Source organism: Asterias amurensis, chromosome 5 (assembly GCF_032118995.1).
Source record: "Asterias amurensis chromosome 5, ASM3211899v1".
In the NCBI taxonomy this organism is placed as follows: domain Eukaryota; kingdom Metazoa; phylum Echinodermata; class Asteroidea; order Forcipulatida; family Asteriidae; genus Asterias; species Asterias amurensis.
The window spans coordinates 20,670,768-20,692,961 of NC_092652.1; the positions used below are offsets into that span (position 1 = coordinate 20,670,768).

The 22,194-nt window shown below is 38.0% G+C and overlaps 3 protein-coding genes across 3 annotated transcripts in view; 2 read left to right on the top strand and 1 right to left on the bottom strand.

Moving 5' to 3' along the window:
- Positions 1 to 372: 372 nt before the first annotated feature.
- Positions 373 to 1,377, top strand: LOC139937312 (galanin receptor 2b-like). Its single transcript, XM_071932416.1, has one exon. It carries the CDS (start codon positions 373 to 375, stop codon positions 1,375 to 1,377), a length of 1,005 nt encoding a protein of 334 aa, XP_071788517.1.
- Positions 1,378 to 5,797: 4,420 nt separating this feature from the next.
- LOC139937301 (peptidase inhibitor R3HDML-like) lies at positions 5,798 to 14,840 on the bottom strand. Its single transcript, XM_071932404.1, has 5 exons — positions 14,623 to 14,840; positions 13,021 to 13,269; positions 12,079 to 12,176; positions 11,543 to 11,645; positions 5,798 to 9,145 (listed from the first exon to the last, which is right to left on the bottom strand). The coding sequence occupies exons 1-4, from the start codon at positions 14,776 to 14,778 to the stop codon at positions 11,546 to 11,548; spliced, it is 603 nt and encodes a 200-aa protein (XP_071788505.1). The 5' UTR covers positions 14,779 to 14,840; the 3' UTR covers positions 5,798 to 9,145; positions 11,543 to 11,545.
- A 5,796-nt stretch (positions 14,841 to 20,636) lies between these two features.
- LOC139937302 (monoacylglycerol lipase ABHD2-like) overlaps positions 20,637 to 22,194 on the top strand; it is a 33,212-nt gene continuing 31,654 nt past the window's right edge. The window contains exon 1 of the mRNA XM_071932405.1: positions 20,637 to 20,805. The gene's annotated coding sequence lies outside the window, so the exon portion shown is untranslated. The remainder of the gene's footprint in view (positions 20,806 to 22,194) is intronic.

A 22,194-nucleotide genomic window follows, 5' to 3' on the forward strand; every position in this document is an offset into this window, starting at 1 on the left:
TGCGGCACGTTTATTGGTCACCTTGCTGCTGAAAGCAGTTGTTAAAAAAAAACACTTTCGATCACTCCGGCTGCTTCGTTTTGGCTTTCTGCCTCAGTAGTACTGCACTTGATGGAAGGAAGAAGACAGCAACACCGGAGGTCTTCCGTGTAGAAGCGACATTTTGTCAGATTTCACATCGAAGTTGGGCTTTGATTTCACTGCAAACTAAGTAATTGCGTTTTCATTTTAATTGAAGATCATTACCAGCAGGATTTCACGGTATAACTCGACAAAATAAATGATCGTTAAATTTGGACGTGTAATACCAGACTCCAAAACCAAAGTGTTTTTTTTTTCTTTCTACGTTTTTCTTTTTCGGTTCACTTTGCAATGGCATCAAGTGGCGGATTGGCAACTGCATTCAACGTTGCCATCGCATGCTCGGCAATCTTCGGAAACGGTTTGGTGATTTTTGTCATGACGGTCAGACGTAAACACTTCAAATCCTTTAGTAACCGACTTATCCGTCACCAATCCATCATCGACTTCGTCTCTGGTTTGGTGTTTCTCCTCATGACTGGAATCAAACAAACTTCGCTTCTGGAGAATTTGGAGGGAAATATCTTCGGTGTATTTCTCTGTAGGTTCATTTACTCAGACTTTTTTGTTTGGGGTTTGAGTTCAGTATCCACGTACAATCTGGTAGTGATATCGCTGGAGCGTTTTCTTGCCACGTGCTATCCGGTCAAACACCGCAACTACTGCTCACTCTTCAAGATCAAAATTTCAATGTGTGCTGCTTGGATCATTGGTTTCATATATGCGCTGACATTTGTTTTTTTATACACAGTCAAGTGGAATCGTTGCATTATCATCTATGCCATAAGTCGTAACTTTGTGGTAGCTATGATCCCTTACGTGATAATCATTTGCGAATATATCATTCCCGTGATCCTAATGTCATTTTCGTACATTAAAATACTCCTCGTTCTTCGACACAAACTTGACAATGCTAACGCCAATCAGCAAGATGGTGTCTTCAGTAAGGCTAAGAGAAACGTCATCATGACGATGCTGATCGCTGGTTGCATGTTCTTCATTTGTTGGACGCCGGTGGAGACGTTGCGTTTACTCTTAGCAATTGGCGTCATCGTAACTGACCAGAAAACATTCTCAGTTAAGTACGCGTCGGATGCATTTACTGCACTGGTCATGTGCAACATGAGCGTGAATCCAGTCGTTTATTGCTTCAAGTACGAGCACTTCCGTACACAGCTCAAGCAACTTGTACGGAGCCGATTTGGTCGAAACCGAGTGCGTCCTGGAGAGGAGTCTACCGATGGGCCGACCTTGTCCGTACCCGCCGCTACAAGATCAACAGTGGTTGTGACCTGAGCATAATTGTCTAGAGGCGCTGCTGACGGTTCAATGCGGGCGCAAGAAAATCGTAGGTCGACCTGAGACCGACTTAAGACAGTTTTGCTACCGCTGTTCTTAAAAGAGTAACGTCATTATTTATTATATACAGCACATATAATCTAATTCATTTATCTGAACAATATTTGCCATGATTCGTTTTTTTTTTTTTTGAAAATTATAAACTTGCAATCACCATGGTAGAGAAAAAACAGTTTCATGTCAACCAAATTTTTTTTTAATTTTTTTATATCTCACTCTACCCATTAAACAGTCCCGTTCCTGAGAACTTAAAGATGAATTTGTAAAACTATCATCGTTGAGATTTTATAGCTGATAGAAATTAAGACTAATGTTCGATCGTGGTGAGAGAGAAAAAACAAATACAGGTTAATATTTTCGAATTCCAAACTTCTAAACACTATGATACAATGAGGTCAGTGCTCGATCTCATTGAGAGCGAAGGTTGATCATAACTGCAAATCGATCTTTATTGCTAAGCAAAGTTTGATGTCACAATGCAAATCATTATGGTAATACTGGCAATTCGTCTCAAAGCCATTATACACTTTCGGTAAACAGTATTTTCCAAGTCCCACACTTCGTGTATCACAACTTATATATAAAATAACAAACCTGTGGAAATTTAGGCTCAATCGGTCCTCGGAGTCGGGAGAAAATAACGGGAAAACCCACCCTTGTTTCCGCACGTTTCGCCGTGTCATGACATGTGTCGCTATCGAGAATTGATATTGTTTTAATGTCTTTCAAAAAGTAAAGCATTTCATGGGATAATATTTCAAGATTAGTCTTTCACCATTACCTTCTGTAAACCCTGTAAATTATTTGCAAATCTGTGAACTTTTTTCTGTACCGAAAGTGTATAATGGCTTTAAGTACTGTTAAGGGAAATATTGTAAATTACACAAAGCCGATTCTGTTCACACAGACTCAGAGCACGTCATTGTGAGGTATTTAGAAATATGTAATAGAAGGAAATTTAAATACACCCCAAAACTCTGTTTAAAGCACTACTACTAGTTGTTGTATGTGGTGATACCCATGTTTTTGTTATTCTTGTGATTTGCAAATTGAGTAAAAAATCACTTGAAACATGCAATCACCAATTCTAAAACAATTTAATACAGTAACAATGGGTTTTCATCTGATAGCGAAAACGAAAACAAGAAAGATAAAAATGCTCGCCCTCGATTGGTTTAAGATGTTGTGTCAGATTTTTGGCCCAAAACATTAAACAACAATTTTTTTTAGTGAATGGTATTTCAAAGAGTACCACCCGCTCCAACGAAAAAAGGGTTAAACTTTTACTGTTAGTGGTCAGGAACCATGACAAAAATTTAAAACGTTTCTTTTAAAACTTATAATAATTGGTCACGTGATATATTGTCGGGATCCCGACAAAAACTAATTTGAGCACTTTATTTCACTGCTTCAAAAAAAAAAAAAAAAATGGCGGACTATTTCAAGCAAGGGTTCAAATGAAAGCTTGTAACTTTCTCGACCCCCATCAAAAAACCTATTGAATTTTAAATCAAAATTGTTGGGTCAAATCGGCCAAAAATCTGACATAGCATCTTTAAACTGCTCCACGCTGAAAACACACACGCTCATTCAACCAATCGAGGGCGTGCATTTTTATCGTTATCGGGGCCTGTGTGAACGCACCTGTGAGTCTACGTAGGAATTTGAAAAACAATTTCCTCAAACATGTTCATTACAAAATAATAAACAGCGCCCTCTTTTGTCGGTGCCAAAACCCAATGACGTGAAAGGGCGGCTGCCTAATACTCAAAATAGGTATTGCTGTACTAATCAATTCAATTCAATTCGAATACACATTTACTCCTGTTTGTGTACACGCACTACATCATTGCTAGACGAGTCCATTTTAAAGAGGGTGGATTCTTTTAATATTATTCTTAATATATATAACATCAACTGCTTCAACTAGTTAATAGATTACTAGGTGCATATGGTAATGATATTTTGTTATCTATCTGTTTGTCCAATGCCTCATAAACTTGACTATTAATAGTACCTTGATCGTGCTTAGCCAGTTTTTGTATAGGTGGAGCACCCCAGAGAGTGTTTCTGAGTTAATCAAAATTAAGCCGATCACATTAGTCTAACTGCATATAAGAGGATATAACGTTGTACCACATGTATTTTCGTGCTATTGTACGGGTCCCAGCAAAGCGTAATTAATATTATTTTTTTTAATGTAAGTGTCCTGTAAGATTTTTCATATTGTTGAAGAATACTTTACAAACATGACGTCATTTGAGTCAGGCGTCCTTCTGCGTGAAGGTTAGAGAATATTGTTCATATGCCATAGTGCCGCGCGTTTCATCATAGGCTCTTTCAAAAGCACGGCTTTTGCTCCAGCAGGCTGGCCCCGCGGTCGTTTTGACAATTTCGATTGCTTTGCGTACAAGCTCAGGGCTTCAGACAAGAGAACAAAGCCTGAAGCCGAATCCAAAGCAGTAGTTTCGAAAAGGGTCATAGTATTACCTCTAAGATGGCGACCGGACGATGTTAATGCAAAGGTTATTGATAAAGGAAATAAATGAAGGTTAATTTTCTAACGGTTAGTTATTTTGTGAAATTAAAGCTGCATCACACTAACTATTTATAACATAATTAAATATAACCTAGTATCGTGTTTTCAGTATACATTGTTGTGTAATCTTAGTTGATGGCTACACCCATGTCCTTGTAAGCATAAATAGTTCGGAAATTTTGTGACCGTAACTGGCATTTATTTGATTAAACAAAGACAGTCACTCAGCACATGTCTTAGTTTCGAAATATTTGTGTCTAACAAAATATTCCCTCGATGCTTAATGTTTACGTCCTAAGAGACACTCGATATAGATTGTGCATTTCTTGTGCTTATTAATTTAAACACTGCAGAGTTCAAGAAAAGTTCACTATTTATAAGTTAATCACAAAGTTTATGGTGACTAATAGAGGCCATGCAATTATCACGTATTACGAACTTTTTGGACCACTTTGGGAGTGCATGTCAATAGGAACAGTGGCCCCGTTAAGGAAGTTCTATAGAAAATTGACAACATGTTAAATTGGAAATTGTACCACAGCGGGCACACTTTGAAGAAAATAACCCTGTGACTTGTATTGGCCCATTGTGGACACTGTGTGTAGCAGATCACAATCGGGGCCCAATTTCATGGCTCTGCTTACCGTAAGCACAGAATCGGCGCTTACGGAAGCAGGGAATTCTGTGCTTACGGCAAGCGTATTGCACGGGTTAGCGGTGAATTTGGGCTTCTGCGCGTGCGTACTTCACGTTACTATAGGCATTCTACGCTTACAAGGCTAGTGCAGAAATTCGGCGCTTGCACGTAAGCGGGGAATCGCGATCGTAAGCGCAGAATTCGGCGGTAAGCAGAGCCATGAAATTGGGCCCTGGTCTAGTACCAAAACCGCCGTGTTGGCACACTTGGATCACAGAGTTGGTTTTCTAGAATTGCTGTGACCACACTGTGGATTCATTATAAGAAAGCATTAAAACATTGTGTGTGTTTTTGAGCTGTAGAGGTTCCCGCCAAAAACGCCCGATTACGCGCGAAATTTGCGCAGTTTCTAAATGCAAGAAACAGGCATACCGTCTCAATGAGCCGGGCCCATAGTTTCTCAACAATTGCCTGCTAAGCAGAATCGGGCAGAACACCAGTCACAAATTGTATATTATGGTAGTTTCTGTTAACCTTATTCTAATAGGCATACTTTTGTTGTTAGCTATTTGTTGTGTTTAAAGACAGTGGACACAATTGGAAACATGTCAAACTTGGTGTATCTCATCATATGCATGACAAAACAAACCTGTAAAAATTTGAGCTCAATCGGTAACCGAGATAATAGCGAGATAATAATGCAAGAAGAAACACTCTTGTCACACGAAGTTGTGTGATATTCAGATGCTTGATTTCGAGACTTCAAATTCTAAATCTGAGGTCTCGGAATCAAATTCGTGGAAAATTACTTCTTTCTCGAAAACATCGTTACTTCAGAGGGAGCCTTTTCTCACAATGTTTTATACTATCAACAGCTCCCCATTTATACTCGTTACCAAGTAAGGTTTTTATGCTAATAATTATTTTAAGTCATTACCAATAGTGTCCACTGCCCTCATGCAGCTCTATGAAATTGCGCCAAGCAATCCACCTTTTATTAGTTACCATAATAGATGACGAAGATAGCTGTGCTAGGAATACAGTGATCTAAAACTGTAACATTTTAACCCAGTTTTATCATCGATCTTTCGGGAGTAACCTTGGGACGGCGTCTCGATTTTAACAGCCTTGTCACTGACTCGTCTTGTCCAAAGCAATTAGACTCAAGACATAGAACTTGATGTGACCATGAGCTTGATATGAAAACAAATACTCGCCGGGTGACAATTCATTGTCAGATTCAATTAAAGCCTTACGCTGTGTTTTCAGCAAAAACAGAAAGTCGGTAAAATGAACACTGCGGAAGCTATTAAAAAGTTGTGTAGAATGATTATCGTGATGTATCAACATTACATATATTGTATTAAGTTTCCAACATGAAGACAAACATTATACATGTATAAAATAATTTAAAAAATCGATGCTTGAAAAGTGGCAGATTAATATGTACTTGCTTTTGGTTTCCTAGTTCAACATTTTAGTTGGATCGAAAGTGTTTTGTTTCAGATATAGTATCTGTTTGAAGTTCAAATTAAAACTCCGAATACAACTTTCACTCATTCAAAAAAGCTTTTACCAATTAAATATTCTAGACTCTAAAATGACGTCTCTAAAGTGACATGAGAGCAGCAATTAAATAGCAAATATGAGTCGAAGAGTATAGGTAGGCTTACATATAAAGCTCAAATACAAGCCTTTTTGTAATCAGTGAAATACATGAGCATTTTGGAGGTGGGTGGCGCGGGGCGGGGGTAGTCTCAAGTTAGTCTGATCGACAGTTTTTTCAAAACAACATATATAAATGCACCCAAAGAATTTTTTATAACACCACATTTTAATTTTAATAGATAAACTGTTAAATAGAAATGAACTCATTCAACATTTAAACAAATTTGACATCAATCTAAAACTCTCAAAAGCAAGCAATATTTCCCGTTTACAAAGAGCATTAAATATGACCAAAAAATTGGAAAATGAATACTTACAAATCAGAAAATGAAAGAGATTTTTATTGTGACCATTTTTTTCCAATTTTATTTTTTGAAAAGAAGTCTCCAACCATACAGAAATATTGTTGTTGCCTCTTCATTAAAAGGCGGAATATGCGTTTAAGGACTGGCTAAGCAAACACGTAGCCATAGCCTTAGCCTAAGCCCTTCATTCGTAAACAACCAAACATTGAGGGAAAATGGTAATCTGACATTGTTTTACTGTTGTATTGTATTTTTTTTAATACATAACGACAGATATGCTCTTTGTTTCAATTTACTGGTACTTGGTTGAGACTTTTCAGAAAAGGCCGAAAAAGACTGAATTCCAGAAGCCCTTTTGACTAATTAGTATTCAAACCGAGGTCACGCATGAAAAAATCACGCCTAGTCGCTCAGATAAATAACAATGGAGACTTATTAAATCGAGTGTTCTGCAGGTAGACTGTCCAGCTGGACTCTAACTCGTTTACGGGTTACGTAACCAATTCAATAACATACAGCTGTATGCTGTTGGTCAGGGTAGTTGGTTCTTTGGCGTGATGCCGTTAACACTTCCTACACCTTCCATTTTTCAAGTTGTCACTCATGTACAATAAATAGTTCATTAATAAAACCTCTGGACCAAAATTTATGGGCCAACTTCTTTCCTTTCGTTCGTCCGTCATGTGTCTCGCCTGGTAACAACATAGTGGTAGAGAATCCGAGTAGAAAGGTTAGAATGTTAACGGGTCAAGCACTACAACCAGCAGCCCTTGCTTTTTTGGTAAGTAACATTGTCAATAATAAGGGTAACGCCTTCAACTTAACGATTTTTATTTGTTTGGTGAAAAGGACAGCAATATTAGAAAAGTAAATGAAATCACAAAAACTCCCGTAATCAAAATTATCTTTCCCCCAAATAACGAAAAAATGTAAGTGCGTGTAAAGAGTTGTTACAATGCTAAACGTAATTTCCTGAGGATTTATGAAATTACAGTATTATACAGAGAATTCATAACACCATGAAACGTTTATTATTGACTGCTTTCGAGGCCTTCAACTAGAGGTTTACTGGTATAACAAATTACGAGAAATAAGCGAAACAGCTAGTGTTTGATATTATTATCGTACACAACAGTAATGAATTAAGTAACAACTATTAATGTATAAACTATAACAGAGATCCAGTTTAGTATAAACATAACCTAAACACCAACAACTTTTGCTTTACAAGGTAAAAAGATACTAGCCCAAATACCATACATGAGTTTTTGTTTCAACCACCCCTTTCCTGCTAACGTTTCCAGAGCAGCAATTAGTCAAGCAATACTTTTCTGCTAAAGACTTTTCATGATAACGTATCATTACGAAGAGGGTGTTGTATATCAAATTAATCCATCCAAAACACGGCAAACTCTAGGGGCGCACTATATTACAAATCTCCTTCACTGAACGCCACAGACTAAAGTTAATTATAATTTTAAAATTAGAGTATAAATAATTTTAATTTACATACTAATGTATTACTAGTGAATTGTAATACTCTATGTTTACTATTTTTGCTAAAAACATTCAGGCTGTTCTAAACAATAGCAATTTTTTCTCAAAATTTTACTTTTGAGGTCAAGTGAAAATATGACTACTGGCAGAGTAACATGGAAAATGACTTTACGAGGTATCAAGGAATTGATAACGTTGATTAAAATTAGTTTTTAAACTATTTGTTTCTTTTTCTAATTTTGGTCCAGGATGTAATGCTTGATTGCGTGTAGCTCTTTAAAAATCTTACCGAGCCAATGAATTCACTGAGAGTAAGAGAAATCGAATGATTTCGAGATGTGCGCATGCTCCGAACTGTGTTAACAAATTGACTTAACCGGAGCCCAATTTCTTAGAGCTGCTTAGCACAAAAATTTGCTTAGCATGAAATTTTTGCCTTGATAAAAATAGGATTACCAACCAAATTTCCACGTGATTTTCAGGAATAAGCAGTTACAAGCAATATGCAACAGATGGAAATTTGGAATTGGCAATCCTGTTTTTGTCAAGGAAGAAATTTCATGCTAAGCAAATTGTTGTGCTTAGCAGCTCTATGAAATTGGGCCCCGGTGTCTGATGCCACCTTGGGGTCCGAAGTCTCCCACTGACAAGCTCTGGTTATGATCGGGATATCATTATGCACTACAGGCTTTAACTTAATAGAGATGTTCTTGTTTTATGGCTATAACCGAATAGAGACGTCCTTGTTGCAGCGAACACAGAAGTTTTAACTTGGGCAACGAGAATGAGGGGGGGGGGATGCAGATCGACGTGACAGACATCCGAGAAATCCCGATCGGGGTTTACTCTTAGGGTTTAAATGGGGGTTTATTTATTAGCCTTGTCCTTAATATAAGGCTCCCAAACTCGACTGTTAAGAAAACAAATTGTGCTGATCATAGTCTGGTGACTCCAATGCCTCCCTGTCCCGATATTCCCTCGGTGTTCCTAGACGTGTTTGTGCGTTCTTGTATTAATCGCCGCAACAACGAACGATGCATACTCTAAATGCCCGTCGAGCTGGGGTCAAAAAAGAGAAGAATGACAATAATACAAACAGATTTTTATTTATTTTAATCAGTCAATGTCCGTCAACCATTGGGTCATGTATCCCTTTTTCACAAGAAAGCCCCCCCCCCCTTCCCCAACTCTGCCCCACGTTGCTGTTTAGAAGATGAAAACAAAACCCATTCAACACACATACGGCCCGTCCGTTGCAAAGCAGCCCAACTCGAAAAAAAATACAAAGCAAGTAGGCCTTCAGAAAGAAAGTTTGCAATAAAACGGGATGAAAGTGATGTCAAAAGAAGCCGAGAAATTCTCATCCATATTATAGGTCTTGTATGCAGTTTGGAACTTTGAAAAAAGAAAGAAAAAAAACCGCCTACAATGTACCCAGAAATGATGTTATATAAGTACACCACAACTTTGTAGTTATGCTGTTTTGTCAAGAAAAGGCCGTATATTGAGAAGGAGATGGGCATACTTCGAATATGCAATCATTATATATTTCTTTATATATATAACTTTCAATTACTTATTTTTTTCTTTGTTTCATCTATTAAACATGACCTTTTGTCATTGTTGTCCTTATCAAACCGGCTGGTGTAGTAGTGTGTTTGGTTCTGTAAACTTAAGAGTTTCTATAATTACATAAAAACAACAAATAATTGGCTGACAATGTCAGTTAGAGTAGAGTTTCTGAACATGTAAAACTAAGAAAAAACAAACACCCGGATGATATCATATCATATCACAATTATAGCAACGAAAATCAACAACAACGCTCTGTATATATATATTTTTTTCTTTCGGATTATGACATCTGGTGTGAGGTTTCATAGTTTTGTTTGTAACAGGATCTGGAAATCGTACACCGCGCCAATACGTTTTTTAGATTCGAAATAATAATGTCTCCTATCCAATTAGTTGTCTCTGATACAAGACCTTGTTTTTGTTTTTACTGGACGCGTAAATTGGCAGCTCTGGTGTCCATGAACAAATGTTGTAATTGGCAGGTGGCCATCAGTGGCAGGCATCTTAAAGGCACTGGACACTTTTGGTAATTACTCAAAAATCATTGTTAGCATTCAAACTTACTTGGTAACGAGCAATGGAGAGATGTTGATAGTATACAAATATTGACTGCTTCGAGGTGGTCTCCGGAGTGTTTTATTTTCCCGTGGCGCAGCCGAGGGAAAATGGAACGGTCCGGGGATCACCGAGAGAGTCGTAGTTTTAACCATGGCACGAGATAAAGCAGTCAATATTTGTTTTATAACACCCCAACAGACTATTTATCATCTTCGCACACGTAACGTTCGTACGAGCGCTTCAGATACACAGATGCACAACTAGTTGCGTCCAAGGTGGGTAAAAAGACGTCTGGGTACTGCACGCCGTGTGGTAGTCGTCGGACTATCACACGGCAAACGATTCACTATCAAACGGCAAACAATGCACTATCACACGGCTGCCGTCTACTAAAACTAAGACATACCATGTGACGCGCTCTAAACCAATGAAAAGGCCGAATATTTGTAAGATGTTTTATAATATACAACATTGCGAGAAACGGGTTACTCTGATGTAAGTTAGTTTTTGTTGAAAGAGGCAATTTGTTTTACTCAAAACTTTTGGCCTGAGGCCTTTTTTTGGCACCTTAAACCACACACATTTTGTGAAACAAAAGTGTTATGCCTCATTTTAAAATTTTGTTTTATGAAGCACTATATCATCATCGCACTCCAACATGGAGATCAGTGGTACTTGGCTGTTTGATCTGGGCCCAATTTCAAAGAGCCGCTATAAGCACAACAATTTGCTTATAGCATGACATGTTTTGCTTTGATAAAAACAGGATTACCAACCAAATTTCCAATTGATTTTCAGGATAAGCAAACAACAGCTGAATACTAGTAACAAGCAATAGGCAACAAATAGAAATTTGGTTGGTAATTCTGTTTTTATCAAGGAAGAAATTTTATGCTACGCAATTTGTTGTGCTTAGCAGCTCTATGAAATTTGGCCCTGCATGGTACTCAGATATCTGAACTCTCGCTACTCAGACACTGTACTCTTCTATGGTATTTTTATTTATTTATTTATTTTAATTCTTCGGACAAGCAAAACAATAAAACAAGCAAAGGCCGTCCAGGGAAGGGCAAAAGTAAAAAAAACTGTCATCAAAAAATATGTGCCCAGACCTAGCTCATAAAAAATACACATTATGGCTGCACAACTACTCATACTCGAGTTACACTCAGCAGATATCTCAGCAGTACTTGGAACTCATCTGAAAGAAATACTTGTTTTGACTAAAATTTACGGGCTGCGCACAAATTTAAACCTTTACAAACTGCTTTCAACCAATTTAAAACATCGGTATTATTTTGAAATAAAGTTTGAATAGCTTACCGTCTACTTGCTGCACAAACCGCCAGAGCACTTTTTGAACTGTGGTGGGCAGTCGCTACATTTTTTCCCGGTGCTGTAGGGCTTTTCTCCACGCCAGTTACCCCTAGAAAAAATAGAAGATGATAGGTCTGGATGAAAACAAATTGTGAAAATATTATCGGTATAGCTGGAACTGGTAAGAAACAAAAAGAAAAGAAGAAGTTGTGCAAGAAAAGGGGGATTCGTATCAACCATAAAATCAGTATTTTGACCGGGGTCACTCTTTTGGGATAACGCGTGGGATGAGTTGACAATGCAGTGTTCATGTTGTGTCTGATCAATCAATGCAATGTTTTTAACTATTGCTCCGTCGCACCTTGTAAACTCTTTTAAAGTGCTACACAATTGGGTCTAAGAGTTCATTACTTCAATAACCTATCTTTCTAGAAAAACAACATTATAAATTTTCACTTCGCGTCTTGTAATGAGTACTTTGTTAGTAGATACGTGCGAAAATAAGACTTGTTTTTATCTTTGAATCCGTTATAACAGCTTACCCCTCGCCGTAGTTGCAAACGAGCCTGCTTGGCATTCCACTGTTGGGACAATTCGTCTTGAAGCCACAGCCAACTTCTTGTGTATCGCCCCATATCATCTGACAAAAAAGTTTATTTGTTTGTTTAGCGATAATTAATAATAGCTTTACACTGTAAAGTGGTTTGAGTATAACACTATTGTACCAACTGTAAATGATATACATGCTTATCATATTGACACCTGTTAACAATGGTATGTATAGAATTCAAAAACACACAAGAATATGAACATGTTTTAGGTTATAGACCTACCATGTAACGAAGTGGGTAAAATGTGTTCAATTCATGGATGTGTTCAATTCTAAACATTGTTTTTACAGTGTATAGTTCTAACAGAGGAATTGTTTTTACAACAGCGTGTACACTGCGCTTAACATTTAGTGGCCAACAACATTCCTAATTTCGCTCAATTCCCATTAATATCATTAATCAGCTCAGGGCTGCCGTGACGCTCAGAAAAAAAAACTAAAAACCGGGAGCAATATTCAGGAGAGTCGAGTAACTCCGTTGCACATGCTCAAACAACTTTCGTACGAGACGGGAACAAAAACTACAGCACCTCATCGACTAACATTTTAAGGGAAGCTTTATAACATCTTTAAACCGTGTGCGTTTATTGTAAATCTGCGGTCGTTTGTGTTTTGTGTCGTACAAAAGGTACCTAACAGTTTCTTTTAAAACAAAATTTATAACAGAACAGGGCCCAATTTCATAAAGCACTTAAGCATTGGCTGGTGAACCACTTTGCTTAACAAAGAAATTTGTCCAGCAGTATTTTCAGCTTAGCCATTAACAGCTTTATGCAATTGGACAAATGTTCGGTGTCGAGACAAAATAGGGTGTTAATAAATTGTATACATAAGCGTGCTAATTTTTTAAACAACCCTAAAAAAAATCACATACCTGTGTGTAGTGTCCGCAGGAACTGAGCAATGGGTCACTCGGGTCTGGATTGCACCGGTTTGATTTATGATTAAAGATGGCCTTTTCCCCTTCCCACATAGACACCATATCCAGTGGATTGCGGTAACTGGCGAAGGCCATATTCTCACCCACCCAGCTCCATTTGGAGGACGACTTCTCCGGGTTGTGATCCATTATGCAGCGGTCGGCCCAACCCTGAGCCTTGCGGGCTAGCTCTTTGCTCCACACCTAAACGGGCAAATACACAAAACAAATGTAAGAAAGAACAAGCAACCAATTAACCTAAAAACAAACAAACACAACACCCCAACAAACGAACAAATAAACATCCCCCAAACCAAACAAACAAACACAAACAAACAAAAACAACAACAACAACAACCAAACAAACAAACCCATTTACAAAGAAAGAATTAATGAAACAAACAACTAAAATATTGCAAAGATAATTGTATTCTTCGAAACTTTATTGCTTTGTGGAATCGGCCTCTGGGCCCGATTTCACTAAACCGTTTTGATCATCGCAAACGCTGCATCCCATCACTATGATCCAAAATCAATCGCAACTTAGCGATGGATTTTTTATATCAACCATTTCACTAAAACTTTACGACAGATTTACTCATCGCAATTAGCGATGACAATCTTGCGATGACTATAGTGTCCGCAAAGTAAAAGTTTATAGCAAAATTATGATAAAGTTATCATTCACTAAAACTTTACGACAGATTTACTCGTCGCAATTAGCAATGACAACCTTGCGATGACTATTTAGTGTACGCTAAGTAAAAGTTTATCGAAAAATTATGGTAAAGTTTGGCATTTTAATGTGCTAACCATAATCTTGACGTAGTTTGTTCGCGAATTAAATGATGAAATTGCATTATGTTATGGTCTTTGTGGTATTTTCTGGGAGACTCAGATTGCCGATGACAAAGAAATCTCATCGCTGTTTGTCGAAGAAAAAATAATTCATACAACACCAATTTCTCAAGAAAAAAATATGTACGTCTTTCAAAGGCAATCTTCTTCTGTTTTGAATGCATCGTAAACACCACCACTTTATTTCGATTGTAAAAAAAAAAAAAAAAATATATATATATACGAACACGTGCAGAAAAAAAATCCCTGACAAAAAACACGTTTCTCGTTGTTTCCAACTAAACGGGATCGCCTGAACTCGAGTAAGTTTTCACAGATTAGTTTTATGGCGTGTCAACTTTTGTCAAGAATCTTTTGTAAAAAAAAAGAAAAAAACTAAAATGTACGAACACGTGCAGAACAAAATATCTAGAAAACAAAAACCATTTCTCGTTGTTTTAAACTAAACGGGATCGCCTAAACTCAAGGAGGTTTTCACAAAATATTGTTAATAGCGTTTAAACTTTTGTCAAGAACCTATTGTGAAACGAAGGGGAAAACATAAAGTGTACGAACACGTACCGAAAAAAAAACGACAAAACAAAAACAGTCTCGTTGTTTTCAACTAGACTTCGAGGAAGTTTTCACGGATTAGTTATGGCGTGTTAACTCTTGTCATGAACCTTTAGTTTCCGTGAAAAAAGAGAGATACCAACTCACCAACTTCATCATATTGGAAGCTCCTTTTTCTTTGCTTCTGAACTTATTGTGCTGGTCCAAAATGACTTTTTCCTGCTTGCGGGTCAACCCAGCGGATGCAGTATGCATCCACACGACCAGCACCACGACGAGCAGCATGCCACTTCGATTCATCATCGTGCCGTTACAAGGGGTTCTTTCGCGGGGTTGAAGTCGCGTCTGATGCTCGGCAAACGAAGGTCTACTTTGTCCGGGACAAACTCGAGATCGGGGTCTTTATGAGGTGCAGTCCCGCCCACTGGAAACCCAACACCCCTATAGTCGGCATTGTCTTTTTGCTGCCACACGTACGCCGTGTAATTAATATTCACACAAAAATATTGTGCAGTCAAGCAAGTTGACAAAAATAATACACACTTTAGGTGATGACTGTGTTTTTTTCTTTCGATGTTTTTAGTTTGACAAGTAATTATTGTTCAAGCTGTCACGCCAAAAAATGATCATGTTCATGTTCATCAAAATCGCTGAATCACTAGGTGGTTTTAATAACTGCAAACAAATTAATGTTAAAACAATAATTACAAAAATTACACACATCAATATGAAATTAAAGGAATACCGTATAGGTGGTAAAGAATTGCTTCAACTACTTTGCATGTAGGATGGTTATTGCACAGCAAGGACGAAAAGCAAGGTGGTGTTGCACACAAGCGGTACACCTTTTTTTCTTCTGTGGACAATTTTGCCCGATTTATAACTTTAATGTTTGCATTTTTTAAAACAAAATCTCAATGTATGAAACTACAGGTAAGCCCAATTCCATTTTTTTTATTTTTTTTATTATTGTTAATTCTTTATAGTCTAATTTGGGAGGTAAACCAAAGTAATGCATTGCCTGAGGCTTATGTACAGTGTAAATAGAAAATAGCTGTTTACAATGATTAGTGCATCTGTATGAATGCTACATTGAAAAGTAACATTTCACTCCGTTTAGTCTGAAATTTCATAATATACAAATATTGACTGCTTCGAGTGCTATGGTTAAAACTATGACTCCCGAGGTAATCCCCGGAGCGCTCTATTTTCCCGAGGCGAAGCCGAGGGAAAATAGAACGCTCCGGGGATCACCTCGGGAGTCATAGTTTTTAACCACTGCACGAGCAAAAGCAGTCAATATTTGTTTTATAACACCCCAAACATTTCTAAATACTGTACTATTATTATTAAGTTACAGACCTGAATGCTACAATCCACGGACGACGCGAATACAGATTGCAAACACTTTTACTTTAATACTGTGTTGCATGTAGTGTCGTGCAATCCGAAATGGTTACAGACTATTAATTTATCATCCTCGTACACGCAACGGACGTCTGGGTACTGCACGCCGTGTGCTAGTCTGTCGGACTAGCGCACGGCGCCATGTGCTAGTCTTCGGACTAGCGCATGGCAAACCGACGCACTATCACACGGCCGTCGTCTAGCAAAACTAAGACATGTCATGTGACGCGCTCTAAACCAATGAGCAGGCAGAATACTTGCAAGGGGTGTTATAATGGGATTTATAGCGGCCTGTCGGGGGCTAGGGAGGTGGGTGGGGCATTATCCTTTTTTGAGATAATATGGTAGACTCTGTGCATTGTTTGGTTTAGGTAGTTACAAACAAATGTTACCAAACCTAATAAGGTATCTCAAAATGGCTTATGGACATCAATTGTTGGGGGGCGAGTTCTCCCTATTCCATATGTAGCATAAATGGTACTGTCATTACATTGCACATGATGTCATTAAGAAGCCCATTGGAAAAGAAAAAATACTAATCAATAATGTCAGTATATTTAAGATATCGCTATAGTTCATATTGGCGGGCTATCCTATAACTGAATATGTTTAAGGGCACTGGACATGTTTGGTAATTATACCAAAGACCAGTACTCTCAAACCTGTGAAAATTTGCGCTCAATTGGGAATCGAAGTTGAAAGAGAATTATGAATACGAAAAACACCGTTGTTGCAGTACTGTGTGTGCTTTCAGATGTCGAAGTATTTTATTATTTGAGTGAGAAACTAACTCTTTTGCAAAAACTACGTTACTTCATCAGATGAAGCCGTCTCTTACAATTATCAGCTCAATTGCTTGTCCAAATAATTTTTAATGCGAACAATTATTTTAAGAACAAAATTAATAGTGTCCACTGCGCCTCTAAAATACCGTTATGCTACATAACATAATGGCAGCCTATTCAACTGAGATGTAATGGATATCAAATGATCCAATCGAAAAATATGGATTACAATCGAAAAATATGGATTACGGATCAATACGGATTTTCTTAAAGGCACCTGGAAATATAATTTTTGTTTCTTCAAACATTAGAGTATAATATGTTCCTGAACAATAAAATAATTTTTTTGAGTAATTGTTTTTAACGTTTTGTATGTTTAAACATGTAAATAAAGTTGTTTGGGGGTGACTCCGCCTACCCCTTTTGTGACGTCAATCAAGGCAGACTTTGCCTCGATCGAAAATCGAGCACACGTACTTGCAAGTACATTCAAGTCCTAGTCGTGAGTTTGTACGTTTTGAAAAAGTTTTTTTCGTGCATTTTTCCGGCAATGTCGACCAGGTGTATTGCTGCTGGATGCAGCAAAACAACTAAAGATGTTGTCAGTTTGCCAAGTTGTCCGGTCCGACGTCTTTTCCAGCGCTGTGCAGCAAACACTTCGAGCTGTCGTGCTTCGAGAATCCGGAATACACTACACATTTTGACATGAAGAGAAAAGTTCTTTTCTAAAACATGACGCCATCCCAATAATTTTCCCAGCTAGTGGGGAAGTCGAAAGTACCTGAAAGACGTAACGAACCTAAAGGAGCATTTGCCTAACGTGAAAAAATCAGGTATTGTTTCAACTTTGAGGGCATGTTTTTAGCTTGCGCCAAGCGTCACTATGTTGTGTTGGCACTGCATGCGATTCATCGCGCCTCGATTGACGTCACGAACAGCGCCCTCTCGGGTCGGGCTTTTTTTCAAATTTGAAAATAACATGGAAACAATTTTTGTTAAACTTTAGTTAATTGTTTATTCATATTCCACTCATCAAAACATATATTTTAGTGACAAAAGCTTTATTTTGACAAAATACCACTTCCAGGTGACTTTAATCAACCCCAATGACCCACCGTTATTGCAGCCAATGAAACAAGTTTTTGACTAATTATTAATCGTCCAGTTTTAGCAAAGCAAGTTTTATACACAGACAGGTCGATTGACTTAGTCTATTACCGTTTAGGCAGTTAATGACCACAAGGTCTCAAAATCTTCAGTTAAAGGCAGTGGACAATATTGGTAATTGTCAAAGACTAGCCTTCACAGTTGGTGTATCTCAACATTTGCATAAAATAACAAACCTGTGAAAATTTGAGCTCAATCGGTCATCGAACTTGCGAGATAATAATGAAAGAAAAAAACACCCCTGTCACACGAAGTTGTGTGCATTTAGATGGCTGATTTCAAGACCTCAAGTTCTAAATCTGAGGTCTCGAAATCAAATTCGTGGAAAATTACTTCTTGCTCGAAAACTATGGCACTTCAGAGGGAGCTGTTTCTCACAATGTTTTATACCATCGACCTCTCCCCCTCGTCACCAAGAAAGGTTTTAATGCTAACAATTATTTTGAGTAATTACCAATAGTGTCCACTGCCTTTAAACACTTTCTATTATAGGCTTGTTTATTAATCAATAACAAATTCTGTGGTTTCACGGTGTGAATACATAATAACGAACAAAAACAGTCAACAAATTTGACAACATCTGGGAAGGTTATTAGTTTTGACCAAAAACAAGTATGGAATCCATATTGCAAATGAGGTATACAGGTCTTCCTAAGGTACTGCAAGCTGCAGAACAGAGGTGTGGCATCGTTAGGTTTTAACCAGTTGATTTGAACAAAATTGTTGCTCTTATTTGATGATGAGGGGAGTAATAATCACAATAAGATCTCTAAACAACTACCGCGGTATTCTATTCCCTATACTGTCAAAGACGGGGTGTCCAAATTGATGCATGGGTGTCGTCATAAAGATACCGAAAAGTATACAAATTTACAACGTATAGTGTTATATTGGCCTGACTTTTCGACCCTAGCTCGGGAAAGAATCAGGGCCCAATTTCATAGCGCTGCTTAACAGTAAGCAAATTTTCGCGCTTACTGAAGCAGAAAAAAATTGCTAAGGTGCAAGCGTATTTCACAGGTTAGCAAAAAAAAAAAAAAAAAGGCGGTCATAATGCGCGTTCACCATGGGTTTGTATTGTGACGTCAAATTGTTTTCGTGCAGTAAGCACGCCTTTTCACGGTTAGCAGCGCTATGAAATGGAAATCGCACAGCAAGCACAAAATCGGCCGTTAAGCAGCGCTATGCAATTGGGCCGTGCTTAGATAGAAACGCCAAGCCAAACATTTTTATTTAAACTAATTATTAAAGCTGATAGTTTCACTGCTACACGCTAACCCTTGAGAATGAATCCTCTAACATCTTTTTCAATAAATCTTTAGCCATTTCTCCAAAATGTAAAATGACATCAGGGAGTCATAACAAATTCATTGATGTCCTAAAGTTGGCCATTCCATATTCTATAGGGGGGATCAAGAATCATAGATGTTGGTTTTTTTAAGGGGAAGGAATCCAATTTGCACTCATGAACTTAATTAGCACATACATTAAAATAAAATGTCTCCTTTTTCTCAATGTGATTGTAATATCTATAGAAGATTGGATTTGTCTCTTTCCATCTTCTCGCTCGCTCTTTCCGCTTTCATGTTTTCCTGTTGCATCCCATAAGTTGTCACTTTATCAGTTTCTTGATCCATCCAGGTGAATGCATTGATGCCATAAATGATGTAAACACACATTCGCTTCTCTTTGATGGGAAGTTATGATGTCAGCAAAACAACAACATGTCTATTGGACTGAAATTATCTTTGACGTCCTGTGGCGTCACTATAGAAGAAAACACAAAAAAACTTCATTCTGTAAAAGAAGACAACTCCTGAAATGGATCACCGGAAGCGGGTTGTAGGCCTATGTTTCGCAAATAAAAACTGACAAGGATGAATGGCAGGTAAATGAAAAATAATAATGTACTGACATTATCATGAGACAGTCACGACGGTTATTTTGTTGTTTATTAGTCAGTAATTGAGAGACACAATAATGTTTATAACGTAGGAAAGTAATTGTAATGATCGAGGCGCCTACACCCAAAACATTCGCCATCATCACGCCCAAATTGCTTATCTTATAGCAGGCTGATTTTGCACGGTGGCATTGGTATAAAAGGTTTGCGGTAAAGCCTATAATACCATGTGAATATGCCTATCTCTGTTTGAGTAGTAATCTCTATTTGGGTTATACTTGCTTATAATCTGTAAGTTGTTTCTGTTGGCTGAAAACCACCGGTTCTTTTCAGAAGACCCGCAAAGATATTCACATGGTGTTACCGCAAACCTCCCTTTTTGCTTATCTTGTTGGTATTTGCACGTCATATTATTCAAGAAGTAATTTCAGGAAACTTAATAATGAAACAGAAATAGGGCTACATAGATTTGTTTTAGATATAGAATATTCTATTTTTAACATGAGAATTCGGTCCAATACACTTTAGTTGACTGTCTGCTTTGATTACAAGAGAAGTTATATTTTTTGCGGCCTTTTGTCTTTTTAATTATTTCTCCCCCATGCATTGCCATTTTATTTTCACCGCTCAAATGGAAACTTGTTGTAAACTTGTACATGTTTAATCAAATAACAATCAAATTTAGTTATTTCTGATACCGGATGCCATGGCAAATGGTGACTTTTTCAAGGACTAAAATAAACACCTCAAAACAAGGACCAGCGCCCTCACTCGGAACAGCACTACATTTTGTTCGGATACTTATTACCGTATACACCGGTAACCGGTGACCGTGGTATGGATACGGATGGATGCAGCGCGTAAGAGAGAGATGCACAGTGTTTGTCATCTGTGCTGCAGCTGCATCCATCACGTAGCATCCCTCATGCAGCAGACAGTCTATCCTAGTTGTGGGTGTATCTCTGTTTTTTGTCATCCGTATCCGGCGGCCAGGGTCGTTTCTCCTACACCAGCTCCCAGCATCCACCATCTCCAGCTTTAATACCAGACTGTTTAATAATACACAAGGTAAGTTTCTCCTCTGGAGACATCAGGACTCAGGTGTATTCAGTCCATTATTAATATATTAGCTTGGGCCGGTAGTTAGCATGTCATGGTCTGCTAAAACTTTGTTTTTGGACATCGACATTTCACAATTTTTTGAAAAGTTTCCGTATGGCGCCACCACTTTTTCATTCAGTATGAAATATAGTTATCTAATTTACCTCAATGAGATATCCTTTTTGGTAATATAACTACAAACTCGTGAAAAAAGTGGTGGCGCCATACGGCTTCACATTCCATCCTGTCACCACCACCACTACCAATGATTGATGGTAAAACTACATTTGAAAACCATAATAATTATAGACTAGAATCATACATTTATATTATATAGAGCAAGGATCAGATGTGTGATACTCACTTCAGTACAGTAAGTACTTACAACGCGCCTACCATAACCATGCCTACCACGGATGGAGGAAAAGAGCATCAATATACCGGTGTGTGGTGGTGGATAACTTTCTTTCCGTATGGCGCCACCACTTTTTCACTCATTTTTACAAAAAGGGATATCTCATTGAGGTAAATTAGATACTATTTCATATCGAATGAAAAAGTGGTGGCGTCATACGGAAACTTTTCCGTGGCGGTCAGTGGTGCATGGCTGGGTTAGTCAGGGACTGTACCGTAAAAAGTTCCATATAAAAAAAAATCCCAAATTTCCTACACATGGTGACACTGACAGCACCCATTTACAAATTGTAATGTATTGTCATACAATACAATGCACCATAAAATAGTTTTAATAAACGACTTTTGTCCATGTTGTTTGCTGCACCTGCTGTGTATAGTTTGCACTCCAGCCAAAATAATGTGTCGGTAGGCCCTAATACTCCAGAGTAAGTTTCTGCTCTAGTATAGCCATCCATTATATAGCCTACCTCCATGATAGTCTAGCCGGTAGGAAGGGGAAGATGACCACACCACAGACTTCTCCTACAACATGTCGAACTATTATGAATGAGGTCTGAACAATAGCAGAACAAACCGCATTGTTTTAGGAGTAATCCCAGCCAAAATGCTTGGGCCACCCATTCCCAACGTTACATAAAACCATTCCCTGTACACTTCCCACTGACAATTCTCCCACTGACTGTTCTCTCCCCCATCCCCCGTCCCCCCAACATTGAACATTGAACCAACAAAACAGTTCACTTTAGAGTAAGGATGTGGATCTAAGCTTGGGGGATACCACGATATTATCGTATATCGCGATGTTAATTTGGAAATGATTTTGATATCGGATCGATTTGGTTTTAATCAAAATATCGATATATCGCGATTTCAATTACGTATGTATCGCGGTATCGATTAAGTATCGCAATGTTTTTCCGCGACATCTTGCACCCCATA